The sequence below is a fragment of the Vanessa atalanta genome, chromosome 18 (assembly GCF_905147765.1).
Source record: "Vanessa atalanta chromosome 18, ilVanAtal1.2, whole genome shotgun sequence".
NCBI classification, from domain to species: domain Eukaryota; kingdom Metazoa; phylum Arthropoda; class Insecta; order Lepidoptera; family Nymphalidae; genus Vanessa; species Vanessa atalanta.
This window is the reverse complement of record NC_061888.1, coordinates 6,525,078-6,543,360: the sequence shown is the minus strand read 5'-3', so window position 1 is coordinate 6,543,360 and position 18,283 is coordinate 6,525,078. Positions and strand designations below refer to the sequence as shown.

Here is an 18,283-nt window from a genome sequence, read left to right as displayed (position 1 = left end):
CGTTATAAAAAAACCCTGTACCATTGATAGTTGCGCGTAAGTGTTATAGTTTGTGTTTTTCCTGTCAACATTAATATGTAAACAATAACTTAAGTATGAATCTATTCACTTACGACGCCGTGACACTCCACGTCAAATTAATTATTTTTTATAAAGTAAACTTAATTTAATTATTCAAATTGTATTTTTTTTGCTGTCAGTACTCTTAGTCATCTCACACACACTAATACATTTAATAAGCATGAGCCTCATTAGCTCAATAATGCACGGTGATAGAAGTTTAAACACGCGCATTCGTGAGTTAATATATATGTATATACAATGGGAAATCATATTTTATGTTTGTATAATTTACACTATTGAGTTACTGAGTCTTATTTAACTGTTTATTGATATACTTATTATTATTGCAGAATCTCTCTCATAATGGGTACTGTTAAATATTGTATATACTAACGAATAGGGTACTATGTTTGAAAAAGTACTTCAAAATGTTGATTTTCCTAATAACATTTTGAAGCTACAAAAAATCTGCTTACTTAAAATAAACACGCTTTCTTGCCATAAAACTAAATAAAATAAATATTTTATTCCCGCAAAAACGTCACACTGATAAAAACAACAGTGGTGTATGTACGACTGGCATTCATTCAACGTTGACAGCTGTAAATATTTGGTGTTTTTGGGATAATAATGAATAACAATCACTGTCGTTGGAGTGTAATATGCAAATACTAGCTTTAAAACCCCAGAAAAAAATTGTTTATCAAAGTTCCAGATGATATTGAAATGACAGTTTTTGCCTATCTGGCGCCACATATACAGACCAAAAATTACGACATAATTTCAACAAAATAAATTATTAATGCGCTTATTTGACTCAAAATAAAATTATTTAAGTATAGTTCTACATATGGGCTACCTGATGGTAAGTGGTCACCAACGCCCATAGACAAAGGCGCTGTAAGAAATATTAACCATTCCTTACATCACCTATGCGCCACCAACCTTGGGAACTAAGATGTTATGTCCCTTGTGCCTGTATTTCATTGGCTCACTCACCCTTCTAACAATGTATATATTGCAAATAAAAAATACCCCAATATTGATCCCTGTGGAACACCTATTTCTTAGCACAGAGCCAAACTACACCATTTTAGAAATATGTTCAGATCTTTTAGTTAGTAATGAAGCAGCACAAAGATTCCTTTTATATAACAAAGATTAAGCTTGTATAAAAGCCTTACATGTGCCACGTAATAGATTTCTTTAGATAGATCATCATAATATATCACCAGCATTTTATTGTGATTTCTCACATGCATCGTATATATGCCTGAGCAATGCTATGCAAGAAATAGGCAAGTTTTTAATTAATAATGTTATTTTATTTATGTCATTAAACGTAACGTATCATTCAATCCGAAAAAGAGCCGGATAAGATATACATTATGAATACTATTAATTCGATTCTCAGAAATATCCTATGAGTCAATAGTTTTTTGTAAGGTTCAGTCCTTAAACACTCACATAATATCTACAGAAGTGATTCGTTCAAATGAACATTCAATGGTATATTTGTAATAATTTAGCTGCATATGTTGATGATTACTTTAGTTGTACTGTTATCTCAGTTATTAATTTATCGAAAAACTCTGTATATAAAGACGTTTAAATAAAAATGTGCGCATATGTAATCATGATCAATTCGATTGGCTGTATTTGATTTATATTTTTCCTTTAAACACTATTAATTATGTCCGTGTAGCGTTGATTTTAGTATTATAGTTTAGGATATTGTTTTTTAATACATAATGACTTTGTATGAATTATACTTTTTTTAACTTTTGAAGTATCACATAACGTATACTAATATTGCCTCTTAATTACACTGTTTCATACCTATAGTGGAAAACAGCTAATAATCAACATATACTTAGTATAAAACCAAGTCGTTTCCCACCATCTGTACGCTTAGATCTTTTAAACGACGCAACGGATTTTAATGCGGTTTTTATTAATAAACAGAGCGATTCGAGAGGAAAATTTATATGTACAATACATGCAATCTAAGTAGTAAGTATATGTACCCTTGTTAAGCCGAAACGGACTTCTACTCTTGTATAGGTATTGTGACAAAAAATGAACTTATATAATACAATCGATATTTATTTCTTAAATAGCATTTTTTTTTCAAAAAAAACATGTTATGCGCATCCCCCACGTGATGGAAAGTTACTCCCCGGTACCCTGGACGCCGAGTGCGCCCACTAAAAAACCAGCGGTTTTTTTTCCGTCTTTCGGCGGGCGTCAAGGGATCGCTTGAACATGCTACCGTGACGCCCTTTGATATAATTCCTAAACAAACCTTAAATTTACGTTTTCCATTCCATTTGCTAACAGATCAGTTATATTGTGCACTACTGACAGTTCTTGATGAATATGTGTTTGTTTATCTATAAAATGACATTATTCCACTTAACAACTTGTATCCTTTGTAATTTCACTTTGTTTTCGTAAATCCATAATTAATATCATAGATTATTCAAACTCTCGCTTAATGATATCGCGTCAGATTGGCGAAATGGTCAGAAGATATCAGTGTCTTATTAAATCAAATTTACAAATTTTTCATGTCATCTTTATAAAACAATTTTCTTTGTAGACTTACTGACCTAAATGTTAAAAATATTGCTTGCACATAAGAGAGGGTGATACAAAATGGCAGCGATTTAGTTTTAGTAGATTGTTCTTTATTTCATAAACCAGTCTGGCGGTGATCATTAAATTTTCTTTGAATTGAATCTATCATTATGAAAAGGGTATCATATAATGTAACATTATTGTATCATTTGCGCGAGTTTCTCGGTCGTAACCAGGTCCTAAAGTCAAATTGTAATTAACCATCCAATCAGATAATATTACGATGTTTTCATTACGAATAACTAGACATATTGACAACAGGAAAACTTACCTATTACACCACTACATTACAAGTAGTTAAATAAATTCAAAGTAAACAAGATATTGTTATTCGATTTATTAATTTATGTTATTATCCAATTAAAGTAAAAAATACAGTCATTTACTTAATTATAATATAATTACAGTACATTTATATTAAAATCCTTATCACAGTATTATTTTATGTAAAACTCGAATAAATTAGTTAATATGTATCATCCATGAATGTTTTCGACGTCTATTGGAGATTCGCACCGGCTTTCGTTTGAATCTTCCTCGGAAGTACTGAGAGATGGACAAAAATAAGCTTTGTTTGATATGTTTAAATTTGCACCTAATTCAGAATGCTGACTGTGTAGGACCAATGAGATATCTTCTTGACTTTGATTCCAAGCTTCGGTAAAAATGTTATTTTGAGAAGCAGTTGAGGGCAACGCCACTGCGTGAGGGGGCGTGATGGGTCCAGTTTTTTCTCTTCGTTCTCTTGCTCTTCTATTTTGAAACCATATCTTTATCTAGAACATAAATTATCCATTAAGTTCGTAAAAAACATTTAATCTAGTTGAAAAGCTATGTCGATTGGAATTTCTTAAATAAAAAAATTCATGTCATTGTAATCTAAGTAATACAATATTCTTAGAAAGATCATATCTGACTCAATTTAAATCAGCACACTCTCGCTCTATTATAAATTGCTCTTTTGGTCTTATTTACTAATTTTGTAGTTTAAATGGCATTAATTTGACAGCACATTTTTAATCCCGGATAGTTTCCTTTTACATACATTTTCCTTTAAAAGTAAATATACTACTACTACGCACTCTATCATCTCTGAGCTGTAACGCTGCAGCTAAAGCACGTAGCGCCGGTGGCGCGAGGTAAGGCGCACGCGCATACGCAGCCTCCAACGCCGCCGCCTGCGCACTTGTGAATGGCACTCTCGCATGCCGACCGGAGCGGCGTGCACGGCAGGCGTTAGGTGCACCTGAAGTTATTTTGTTTATTTAATAATGTTACAAGAAAAGTAATTGACAGTAACATTGTTTAGCATCAATCAAATATTTCATCTTTTGTTATATTATGTTCTTTTGCACACAATTTGTTAACAAACACTGGTGCAATTTTCTCTTCAAGCTTTTCTACACCTGCCTTTGTACACTTTACTTCTTACTCCCACACTTTTACTGAACTCCGTTCTACTATTGAGAATTTATTGCCAAAAAAAGATCATGACTGTGTAATATTCCAACACTGGCTTTGGATCCAGGAACTCGTGATATACCTTATAAACTAATTAAAATTACAAAAGAGGCAGTGAACAATTTACGGAATATATCTTAACACGTCATTATAATCTCTAATTTATTAAATAATTATCAGAAGGATGAAAAATTAGTGGCTAGTAAAGTAGCCAAAACTTTTTTGGCGTGTATACATTCAAAACAATTTAAAACGCGACTGATACCGACTGACTGATTTCATTGAAAAATATATAAAAAAATGCTAACGTGGCAGTCTTGGTGGCTGATAGCGCGTACAACACAACCAATTTGGAACCTGACTACTTTCTTCCCGATCCTTATTATCTTCACTTAAAATTCTCTCAATACTAAAATCGGAACTACCGCACTTCGCACTCGATTGCACGGAAGACAAGTTCATGTTTACAACTGTTTATGTTCTCCAACTAAACATAAGCGGTCTATTTGTTACTTTTATAAGCTTGCACAATTAGGGGTGGATTTCTGTAGGACACGCCTCCCTCCAAACAGGGGTTGATCCCCTTGAAATGTAAAGATGTTTATCAGTAACCGCTATCAATGGGGAGCACGCTCCAATGAGCACACGAGTGTTGTGACGTTAGTTCATTCATACGCACGATGCGAATCAGAAATGGATACATTGCACAAAAGGATGTTATTACTTTAAGGGTATGTGGGAAAATTAATTTGTAACTTATATTATATTACCTTTGTTCCGAAATTATCAGGAGTAATATAATATCGGATTGTGGTAGCCAATTAAAATCTCATAGATTTTTGCACATATGCCAGATGCAAAATGGTTTTTGTTACAAACATATTTTTCATTAAACTATTCAATAAAAATTGTTATTAGTTGTATTATAATTATGTAAATATAAGTATTAAATAGTTCATTATCATAATAATATATATGTATACAATTCTTCTGTATATGTCACTGATCTCCTAAATGGCTAGTCCGATTTTGATGTTTGTTTTTAGTGTTTGATTGCGTGGGTCTAAGTTTGAACACGATAGGTGGCTTTATGATCGGATTCCTGAACTGTTTTTCATTCCTATGAAAAAGTAAAAAACTGAACTGAACTGAAAGAACATGCAAAAAGTCCTACCGCCAAATGACTAATTCTGTTATATTATTATTGCATTATAAATTGTAGGCATGCTACCATTACACAGTTTCATTTTGATTTGTACTTATATACTTTAACGAAATATTTTTTATTTTATTACGTGTGGTCTATTCCTATATTATATCATACCTACATACGTACCTAACATTTCTTTTTTTGTTTTTGTGTATGCCACGGGAAAATTCCTGAACCTATCGGCACGAGATTATGACGAGGAGTCGTCCGTAGATTCAAATAGTACTACCCTAACTGACGAGCCCATCTATATAATAATTAAATAAAAAAAAGTAGTTCTGTAAAGATAGTAATTTAATAGTATTTATATTAATCACTTTTACCCATCAACTGAAATTAAAGAAAAAATAGAAAATAATATAAATATATTAAGTCTGAACTATTTACATTGAAAAATATTACAAATAATGAGATCATTTAAAATTGTAAGGGGCAAAACATCGAACATCTCGATGCGATTGCGTAATCGTCGTAACCATCTAAATAATATAATGCCGCATTTTCGAGAGCCACATTATTTAATTTTTAAACCGCTACTTGACAAAACCCAACATTGAATAGATGTTATCTTAACAATTGTTACAAGTTAATATAGAATCGGCTCTTCACCTTCGGATGGCTGCAAATTGCAATAATACTTATGTTTAAATAACGATTACTTACTTCGCTTTGTATTTTAAACTTTTTAAGCTGCGATGATTAAAATCTTACTCAGTGACATAGTTAATTTAATTATTTAAATTATGTCTACATGTATGCATGCAGATATTAATAGTTTGTAATAAAATAATTAAAATTAAATATAACAGATGATTTATGGAATGTTTAGCTATTTCTAATATATTATGTTTAGGAATATTTTAGAAATAGCTAAACATTCCTTGAACCTCCAAAGAGGTTAATAATTCAATATATTTATTTAAAATTACAATTCTACTAGTTGTTAGGTATCATTACTTCCGCTATAGTTTCTAACGTTCAATAGTATAATAGTAATTGCAAATGCACAAAAACTATCTAACTACCGTTCAATGCCGTTCCCCGTCTAAGGACGCCGCTTGTACAACTTAGATCCGCAACGATTACGTGGACATTTTTTTTTTATTTTAAATTACCGCATAAAATACGGTCGAATTGAATTATTGTTATGTTTACTTTTGTTTCATAAATATAATTACTTGTGTGTATTTTTATATTATCATAGAACATGTTGCTTAATAATAATTATTGAGTCTCTGTTACTTGAATAACAAGTAACAGAGACTCAATTACCAAGTTACTGTTGTAAACGGCATGTCATTTTGTAAATTTTCGCTAGTGTAATTTCAGTAGTTTAAGATGACATAATAATATTAAGATTGGATGAAGAATGTTTATATCTCATTGATTAAAACAATCTACGGGATTATTTTACTAAATTCATATTTTACCGTACGAAGTCGAATGGAGCAGCTAGGCATTAAAATTATTTTATCACTCACCCTTCAAACTGGACACACCAATACTAACTATTGCTGCTTGGCGGATGAAATGTTTTTAAGCCATTTTTGGCTGCTGTACTTATTTGTTAAATGAAATAAAAATATAGCGAGCTAAACTATTGAAAAATATCTGGTTACCATAGAAATTATCTAATAATATAATATATTTGATAAACTATGTACAAAATTTTCAACATATATATATTTTAATATGGGAATCTTTATTGATACATATAACTTTAAAAAAGTTTATAAACCAGTCTAGCTTAAAGAATTATCTAAACGTGACGAAGTACATAAACCTGTTATTTTCAATCAGTACCTCAGTATGCAGTCAAGCTATAACCTTGGTGCACAACAGTTACGCGATCTCTCTCACTACCATTCCGTTCATTTTAATAAAACAAGAATCGCGTTTCCAATTTTAGTTACTGTATAGTATTTACATACAATAAATATTTAGTTTAATTAAAGTGTAATAATTAAAATGTCTATTCCTCAATATTTCGAGTTAGAAGGTGGCAACCGCATGCCGCGAATCGGATTTGGTACCTGGCAGGTAAAAATATTGCTATTATGGCACTCCTTAAAAAAAAGTATCTACTTTTATATTAATAAACAAAACCACAATAGTGTGTGTATTACTAAAAGTTAAGTGGTATATACATTTTCAATAAAAGCCCGTTTTAACGATGTATAGTCAGTGATTAATCGATGCTTCTTATTCATTTATTTTCTGTGTTTGAACGATACTACTCTCTTAAATCATTTTCGGAAACACTTAATACAATTCATTATAATTATGATATACACATATATATACGAATAACACCAATGAATGTATACCATGTTTAAATTATACGTTTATTTAAGCTCTATATTATAGATATGTATATGCTTTAAGTTTGTAAAATAAAACTTTTACTTTTTCCGATACATTCTAACAAATAAAAACATATTTTGCCTTTACACTTAATGAGAGGTATTGTGGTACATTTCGAAGCATCGCAGATTCAGATCATCAGGCAAACAGGCGAATGACCGAAAATATTACCAAGTATGAAAGGAATTTTGAAAAAGCAGTCACGCCGATCCACTTTTGGTACATATAACATACTCCTTTCTTTAATGTAACTGTTTTTTTATTATTTCTCAAATCTTTGATTACCTTATTGTTTCCGATAAATATTGTTCAAATTATTTTAAAATATATAAATACTAGGAATACGTAGAGAATCGTAGTATTTATATTCATATTGTGTGCAGACACGCTATGTACCTACAGCATAAACCGGGCATAATAATTTCAAATAAGTAGATATTCAATTACGTAAAGTCACTTTATTACGAAAAATATTTTTGAAAGAATTCCTCAACACTTGTATTCAATTCCTTGTAACTATATCATAATCTAAATTAAGTTATACTCAGATACGTAGATGTAGAAACTTTACATAATGTTTGTATATATTTCTTAACAATTCGAGATCTGTTCTTGTGGAGAGATATATCAGATAAGATTGTTTAGTCCATATTTAATTAATACTATCACAATCGTATCCCTTTCTGACTTTAACTCGTTGTGTGGTTCCTTTATGTGCCATATTTTTCCAAATTTTATAATTAGTCATAGTCACTTATCAACGCAATGTTTTTGCTTTGACCTCCAGCCAGTACTAAACTAAATATTGTTATCATATCTGTTACTTTACGAATATAATATTTGCATATGCATATTTCATAAAATTCAAAAAGTCCTTTTAATATCATTAAAAATCTAATAATTATAAAGTGTGTTTCTTGGTTTATCCACTTTTTAGGGCAACAACGATACGGTACAAACCTTTTAATTTTTTTCATAAATATAGGTTAGCTAATAACGAGTAGACATTAAACTTTAAATTGTTTAAAATATTAAAAAGTTCATAGTTTCAACCAAATAACGGAAGGCATCTAGCGTGAACGAACGCGTGAGAAAATTACATCACAACAGAATAATATGAAACTAGTTAGGAACGGCAATGTAAAATGAAGTAAATTAAAATAATGACTATGCCCTGCATAGCTGTAGGCTACTATTGTATTGTCCTCGACTTCCTCTCTTTAAAGTGAGGGAAAAAAATCAGAAAAGCAACATGACCTTAAGATTTAATTTGCTAAAACAAACACGGAAATGTTTTATAAATTTCGAACACCACTATTTATCAAGTATAATTTGACACTGTTCACTCACTTATTTGAATTAAATTTAGATTTTTTCGTTTTTGATTTCATATGACGCTTAAAATAGTTCTTTATAGCGATCCATTTAGATTTCTGTAATTTTGTGGTAGAGTCAACGATAACAATGGGCTTCTCACAACATTCTGACACGTAACGGTAGTCAGAACAGCATGAGCATTTCCCGCTACAGAATGAATAAGTTTCGCTGTTGTCGTGATCTCCGCTCGACGGTGACAGACCTCTAGATGTTGTTGCAAGACAAGAACTTCCCTCCGACCATTTACTGTTTTTATCCTGAATGTTTTCTCGGCAAATATTCGTTGTTGACATACTGTCCCTGTAACTGGTTCCAATAAAAATATAAATTCCCCATTTTAAAAAAGATTGCGTTTATTTACTTTTGCTACATAATTTCGTCACTGAAGTTCTGCTATTTGAGACGTTAAACGTCAGACGTGCATTATAGATATAAAACATTTAAGAACAAAAAGTTTTAATAAAGTAATTGAAAACCTATAGATTTTTGTGTTTTTCTTTAAGGACTTTGTAATGTTTTACAGGCTCCACCAGATATATTAGAAACATCAGTAGATGCAGCTCTAGAAGCAGGATATCGACACTTCGACTCGGCTAGGGTGTACGAAAACGAGGCAGCACTAGGTCGAGCTCTCAACCGTTGGATCGGTGACGATCCTGCTAAAAGAAAGGAACTATTTGTAGTCACAAAACTTCCCCCTGGAGGTAGTTACTGTTCTTCTCTACTAATAAGTATATTGCTTGAACGCGCTAGTCACAGTGGCACTTCATTATACACTCATAACATCATGATACAGCCCGCGGGGTGGTGCAGTAATAGTTAACTCAGTTAAAACCGCGCGGTGAAGATGTTTATAAAATAAGTAACAAATTTATTCAAATGATAATTAAAATTACACAATATTATGTTGCTATAACATTTTATTGAAATTGCGTTTAATTGCCTTCATTATTTATAAAGTAATATATCAAATCGTTAAAGAGTTGTAAAATTGTGTCATTGTCTTTGATTAGTTTAGAACTCCAGAAGGCTATGTACGAGTGGGGCTATGGATGACTCTGTAATAATTAATACATATAAGTATAGCGAATTAGTAATTAAAGAAGGCTAATAACTAAGTAGCAATAACGTATTATTAATCTGTTAAATAAGCTTAATACTTACGAAGGTATTACCAGGTACCTTTTCAAATTACTTTAAAAGCTTTGGCTTTTTTCTTTTATATTTACTGATCGATTGATTTTTAGGTAATCGGCCCGATTTGGTAGAGGAGTATTTTGATGCCTCATATCGTGACTTGGGCTTAGAATACATTGACCTCTACCTGCTACATACCCCATTCGCCTTTGAACATGTACCAGGAGATCTTCATCCAAAGAACTCAGATGGCAGCATGAAATTTGACTACAAAAACGATCTAGTTGCCGTTTGGAAAGTAAGTACTAATTATTATTTTTCAATAATTGTAATAAAAAGTATCTATGTGATAATTTTTTTGTTTTCCTTTTAATATTTGATAACTTTCTATAGTTTTGTTTAAAGCAATATATTTTTAAAATATAATTTAACAAAACAGTGTCTTATTTGTTAGCGTTCATATATGTTATAATTCATAGGTACTTTAAAAAAAAATCTATAATAATCAATATGAAATAATTAATCAACAATGTCAACAGACTTATGTCATTGTTAACGTAAATAAATTATACAAAATTACAGTCTCAACACAACTATAATAAAAATACAGCTGCACTTTATCATTTTATATTCAACGATAAAAATATTTAAAAAAAAATGGGCGTATCATTTATGAACAGCATAGATTCGTCAATGCGTAAAGAAAATCATACTGAAAATATACCAAATATCATAACGAGTGACTATAAAGATGATATTGTCTACAAGCAATGCAGCTATCCCGTAAATTATAAAAAATCACACATAAATGAGGAACAAAGAATGTTAAATATTTTAAATAATAATGTGACAACAAAATCACACGACAAATTCTCTTGGACAAAGATATACAGATCGCCGATACCGACGAGATCCCGGCAAGATATTGAAGAACTAAATAAAACTACGTCTAGTGTAATAATTCCAGACAATTCAGGAAAGAAAATTGATGAAAACAGTATTAACATAGCTGAGGCCACAACTCAAACGACATTAATAGTATTACCGAATACAAATACAAGAAAATGTTCTAGAATAATACCAAACCTTCTGTGTCCCTGTTGTTGTGGGGGTGATGACCAAATAGAAACATATGAACGGTCCCGTAAATTCCAACGAGATACTGATTCTTTTGAAAGCATTAGACTGAGAACATCCACACAAATATCAGCTTCTCGTACCAGTGTTTTGTCCTTGCAAAAACAATTGCTACGCCAAAAAACTGCAGATGTGTGCTCCAAAATATTAACAACGATCATTCGCAATACATATAAAAATTTGATTTTTATCCTTAATATTAAGAAATGTTTTTCTATAAAACATATATCTTGAACTTTTTAATCACGTAATTTTAATCATGATAAATACCTAAAGAATTAGAAATTATTTAGAAATGACAATTTTATTGCGACTAATTAAACTCATATTATTTACTCATCTATAAAGAGAAAAATACTGGTTTGTTTAATTTTTATCACTTATAACTACTTAGACTATTCACGTTTATACACTACAACTACGTAGAAAAATACTTATATATAAAATAGAACTTTATCCTTCAATAAAGAACTGTTACAAATAAAAACGAAATAGGCAATTTCATTAAAAAAAACTTTATATCTGAAAATGATAAGTACAATTTATTTAACAAAAACACTTTTGAGCGGGCATCTTGCGACTGCGGTACAGTGACTTTCTTCTCGAATAATCTCCTTCTCACGCCAACCTCGAACGCAAAAAGTGTCTTATTATGAAGCTGACGATAAAATAAAGGTGTTGCGGTCAGTATTATCAAAGAATGGGAGTCATTGCCTGTTATGCTAGATAAATAGATAATTCAAACGTTACTGATAATTGGATACGTATAATATATTTGATTAACTATTTGTATTTCCTTGATCTTAAGAAAATTATTAGTAAGTATGTGATATGAATATTGGAATAATTTAATAAATTACATCAATGAATCAAATATATAATATGAAAGAAATATTTTAAATGGACGAAATATCCGCGATAAAAATATCTAAGAAAGGAAATGAAAAACTGAAAAGAAAAAAAAAACAATTTGTGTGAACACGTACGTCTATTTCTTTACATTTATCAAGTATGTATAAGTATATGTTTAATGTTTATACGTGATCATCAGTACAACGAACACGCCCATATTTGATTTAATTTATTTACACAATTTGTAAAGTTGTATGTATCTAATCTCATTGATTAACTTTGTCATGCAAGCTCTTGAAATTCAAGTAATTTTAAAGCGTTGCAAGTCCGATTTTATAAAACGAATCCAATGTTCAAATAATCTCAGTGACCGATATCTCGTTACGGTAAGCTTATACAAACTATCGTAATTATCAATAATAATTTCTTGACGACCTCCGTGGTCGAGTAGTACTTATGTACAACGGTTTTCATGGGTACGCTATTCCGAGGTCCCGGGTTTGATTCCCGGCCGAGTCGATGTAGAAAAAATTCATTAGTTTTCTATGTTTTCTTGGATCTTGCTGTTTGAGGTACCGTCGTTACTTCTGATTTCCATAACACAAGTACTTTAGCACTTACATTGGGATCAGAGTAATGTATATGATGTTGTCCAATATTTATTTGTTTATTAATTTAAGTCGACTGATATCCTGAAGCAATAATGAATTGGACAGTACAAAACAATTAAAATATATTTTTATTTTTTTTTTTTAAAAAAATTTTACCCATCCTAAATAAAATAACTAGGTACTTATTAAATATAATAAACATTTTAATTTTATGTAAATAATTAGTTTATCCATAGTATTTAAATAAAGTTAAGTTTATTATTATTTATAAATGATGTGTATGAATATTTACAGGCCATCCTAAAGCTTAAAGAATCGGGTCGTGTACGTCACGTTGGCGTATCTAATGTGAATGAGGAGCAAATTAAACGATTATGCGCAGTAGAAAAACCAGCGTGTCTACAAGTAGAAGTACACGTGCTATGCCAACAGAAACAACTGATCGCCACTGCTAATCAACTAGGAATACCAGTGGTCGCGTATTCACCTTTAGGTTCTAAGGCTTTGGCAGATGCTATAGCCGAAAAAACTGGGTAAGTTATATATTTAACGGCTGTAAAATATGTTTAGTATGTCATTAAAATACTTTAATGTTACTAAAATATGGTTTGACTAAATCTATTCATCTCTTTCAGGCGTAGCTACCCCAGCCTATTTGAATTACCAGAAGTTAAGAAAATCGCACATTCACATTCACGTACAGCCGCACAAGTGCTACTTCGATTCTTATTGCAACAAGGAGTTGCTACAATTCCAAAGAGTACGAATCCAATTAGAATTAAACAGGTACGTTTAAAAGAGAGGGAACAACGTAAACTATTATTTTCTTATTTTAATCTGTGTGAGTCGGAAGTACGAATAGTATTAAGTAAATATAACAAATAAAATATAATCATTTTTCTATCTGACAGCGTATTGTGCAATAATAACCTGGTAAACTAAATTAAAGTATATTTTTATATTTTGTATCAATATCAAAATAAAATGAAGATTGTTTATAATTAAAGGCTGTGTAACCAAAGGAACTTTTTTTACAATGTTCATAAAATAGAATAGACGACACATGTTTTCGAAATCGTTTTTTTAATACAGTAAAAAACATTGCTGTGTACTGTAGTTATTCAAAATGGTTCAAAATCAAAAGTAGCAATAATACTGATACATATGTACATATTAAAACTGCAAGGCTACACTTGTCATTGCTAAATACTTGTTATCTTCGCAAATATACCTTCAGTGTTAATTTCTATAATTAATTACTTATTTATTTTGCAGAACATCTCCGTTTGGGATTTTGAATTAAGTGAAAAAGAAATGGACGAGCTACGTGCTTTAGACCGCGGTGAAGAGGGCCGTATATGTGACTTTGCATTTTTCATTGGGGTAGAAAAACATCCAGAATTTCCATTCAAAAAATGATTATGAAATAATCATATGAATGATTTTTTTTAAAACCTAATCTTCAAACACATTGAATTGATAAAATTTTATTAAAATTAATCTATACCATATATTATTTTATTTTCAATAGGACAATCCACAGTTGATACAATATCACATCAAAATAAAAAAAAAAATACATTTTAAAATTATCTTGGCAAATTTTCTACTTACTATTTACAGGTAGTCTCACAATATATATTAAAAATATAAATTAAACATAATCCATGATTAGAAATAAGAACTATAATACATTTTTAACAATGATTTAATAAATAACAATTAAAAAAATCAATAAGATATTAGATATACCATAAAATTAGAAATGAGCACAAATAAAATTATTTATTTTTCGATTGAACTGTGGGCGGTTATTGTGACATAATATGTTTAAATCTTTTACTTGATTACTGGTGATGTATAACAATGTTAACCTCGATATGATGGTTCTTTTTTCCTAATTGCGTTCTAAGTATATAATCTGGTATAAAAGAAATGACTCGTATTTAGGGGATTTATGCGAGGGACGTTTAAGGAGAAACTTGATAAAAGTTCCGGACAGTCAATATTATTGTTAAATAGATTAAATAAAAATTTGATTGACATTATTTTTCATCTATTCTCCAGACTTTATATATTAAACAGATTGCATCTTTCATTATAAGACTTCAAACTTATCCTAATATGACAGTTGACGAAGAAACTCTTTTTGTATATTCTCGATTCTATTAATACGCAATTTTTGACACGGTGACCAAATTAAGCAACAATATTCTAATCTGTTACACGAAATAATTAAAGAGACTTAAGACAGTTGCACTCCTTTTAAGTCTTAGAACGAAGCTTAGTAAGTTATTTGCTAAATCTAGAGCTTTATCTATATGCAGGTTGAAATTCAACTAATTGTTACCATCTAATATGATGCTTATAATCACGAATCCTATCACCTGCCTTTAATTCTATATTTTTTATATAATATTTGGTTGGAATAATTTTCTTTTTACGAGTAAATTTATAAAATATTATTATATTTATTCTTGTTAGCTTAAACCCATCTCCTTAGCATGCATGTTTTTAGTATTTATATGCTACGAGCTGATGTATAGACCTCGTCCAGGTGAAATAAGGATTTTATTTACTTACCAATATCAACCACTCACTCAAGCTCACTCAAATACACACCATTTTATTAACTAGATCGGTTAAAAGGTGTAGGATGGCTCAACACAATAAAAAAATTTAATTATTGTGTTCATACAGCAAACACTGTTTTATTTGTAATAAATAAATAATGACCCCCTCTTAAGATAAGAGGATTTATTGCTTTTTGAAACAGTAGGTAGTAAAAATAAATAAAATAAAATGTTGCGACTGTGAATCACACTCCGAATAGATTCAATATTTAGTTTTTTTTAAATATTAATTTAATTTTTCGTTAATAACTCAAAAGTATTAATATTTTTAAAAAAGTTTCTTAAAGAGGGTTGAATTTCCAATCCTCCTCAACCATCTCCATTATTTACAATTTTAATTCAACGCCGAAAACAGGTCTCTGCCCAACTGTTACACCATGAGCGGACTGTCGAAAAAGATTGTACTACATAAATATTTTTTTATAAAGTAACAAACATTTATATGAATAAAAATGTTGAATAAATTATGGTGTCATGCATAACTTATTACTATTGTACTATTTATTTTTCCAATCTTCGTTTTCCTAAAGAACGAGATAAAAGTTTAAATGACGTATAAATGTCGTCCAATGTTCGCCTTACTTATATTTTGTTTTAAAAGTACGTATTATCTGTAATAATTTTCTGACCAATAACATTTCCTAAATTACTAATTGAATGGTTCAATTTGAATATACATATATACTATTATAAATGCGAAAGTAACTCTGTCTTTCTGTCTGTTGCTCATACACAAACAAACTACTAAATCAAACTTGACTAAATTTGGTATGAAGCAAATTTGAACTCTAAAGAAGGACATAGAATACTTTTTTATCTCTAAAACCTGACGACTAACCCTTAATCAATATTGTTCATCTATTGGGTAATTGATAATTGATTAATGAGTTTATATATATTTGGTAGAAATACTTTTTTGGCTTTTTGTTATTAGTTCGGTTTTGCATTGCATTTTTTTGTTTTAAATTCTGATTTAATGAAAACAATGACACGGGAAAACTACAATAATTTACAATTCAATGAGGTCGACCTTTTAACATTACCGTTCGCATGTTAATTATGGATCATTGATTGTAAGACATTGATACATTTACAAAAAAAATATTTTTTGAATAACTGGCAGTATAATAATATTATTTTCGAAACGCAAATATTTCAATATCAGATATTGTTGATGTATGCAGATATGTACATAACGTTATGCTCATGTATATGAACCAGTAACGGTTAACAGACGAAACCGGAGGGCAGCTTCTTTTTAGATACGCTCTTGGTAGAGCAGAGCGAGTAGTGGCTGATTGTACCTACTACCTTCAGGATGCTACGCCAACAGTCCTTGTGACACTTATGTAATGATCAGCCCAACACAGATATAATTTAGTCAGTCCTTCGCATAGGCGTCTGTGTGATTTTATGTCTTCAACTATGTCTTGAACGACAAAGAGTTCTATGAAGTCAGAGTTCTATGGCAATTAGTAACAGATAATATTATGTGATTTTATTTTACTGGTTCTATAATCAATATGTATCAAAATCCTCCGTGTATTTAAATATCTCCTTCCATTTTAAGAAATTAAAAAAATGAAGTGTTTTCCACTTGCTCGTTTTTTTTCAGACACTGGGCCCCATTTTTATTATTCCTTCAAATGTGGTGCTATTGAGTAGAGACTTACAGATACGATAATTACGCTTGAGTATATTTGCAACTAGTCCAGTCAACCAACGATTACTTAAAACAGCTATAGAGTGCATGAAGGATGTCAGAATTTCCCGTCAACGCTTTATATAATCATTGTCAATTAAAGGGACAAAATGTGAACTTGTTGAAAAATAATGCAAAGATGTTCTCTTGTACGTTTCGCAAATGTACACTATTATTATATATTACACTATTATACTCATCATCCTCCTGCTCTTATCCCAATTTTACTTGGGGTGGGCACAGCATGTCTTCTTCTTCCATACTTCTCTGTCAGACGTCATCTCACAAGTAACATTCTTTCTAACCATATCGTCTTTCACACAATCCATCCATCGTTTCTTGGGTCGTCCCCTACCTATATATCCATCCACATTCATAGTCAAAACCTTTCTCACAACATGGTCTTCATTCCTCCGCATAACATGCCCATACCAAACCAGCCGGTTTCCAGATAGCTTCTCGGTTACCGGTGCCACTTTCAAACTTCCTCTTATGTACTCATTCCTTACTCTATCCATTCGCGTAACACCACACATTGCTCTCAGCATTCTCATCTCCGCCACATGCAATTGTCTTTCAGTCATCCCTTTTATAGCCCAACACTCTGATCCATATAGAATAGCAGGTCTGACCATGGTCTTATAGATCTTCCCCTTAAGTCTAAGGGGAATACGGGAAACACAAATTGTTCCCATAACCTGCCGCTATTTCACCCACCCTGTGTTAATCCTGTGCTTTACCGTTTGATCTATTTCGCCATCGCCTTGAATGAGTGAACCGAGATACCTGAAGTCGGAGCAGACTGGAAGGGCCACGCCATCAAGCGCTATGGCTTCAGGACCGGAGAGACCGCCGAAATCGCAGAACATGTACTCAGATTTCGTTCTACTGATTTTCAAGCCAACATTCTCCAGTTTCTGTTGCCAATCTTCCAATCTGCTCTGGATCTCAGGTCCATCTTCACCAACCAGTACAATGTCTTCGGCAAAAAGCATGCACCAGGGTGCCTCCTCCTGTATGTCCGCCGTTAGAGCGTCCATAATCAGCAGGAAAAGGACTTAGAGCCGACCCTTGGTGCAACCCTACAGCCACACTG

The 18,283-nt window shown here is 31.2% G+C and overlaps 2 protein-coding genes across 2 annotated transcripts; one reads left to right on the top strand and one right to left on the bottom strand.

Annotated features, from left to right (window-relative positions):
• Positions 1–3,161: 3,161 nt before the first annotated feature.
• On the bottom strand, positions 3,162–6,910 carry LOC125071122 (homeobox protein MSX-2-like; the record flags this gene model as incomplete). Its single annotated transcript, XM_047681214.1, has 3 exons — positions 3,162–3,479; positions 3,786–3,949; positions 6,856–6,910. Coding segments are annotated over 3 exons (519 nt in total), but the record flags the coding sequence as incomplete, so codon positions are not given.
• Positions 6,911–7,192: 282 nt separating this feature from the next.
• On the top strand, positions 7,193–14,310 carry LOC125071178 (aldo-keto reductase family 1 member A1-like). The gene is made up of 6 exons (XM_047681283.1): positions 7,193–7,414; positions 9,639–9,819; positions 10,363–10,550; positions 13,147–13,385; positions 13,488–13,638; positions 14,128–14,310. Exons 1-6 carry the CDS (start codon positions 7,343–7,345, stop codon positions 14,269–14,271), a joined length of 975 nt encoding a protein of 324 aa, XP_047537239.1. The 5' UTR covers positions 7,193–7,342; the 3' UTR covers positions 14,272–14,310.
• Positions 14,311–18,283: the final 3,973 nt, after the last annotated feature.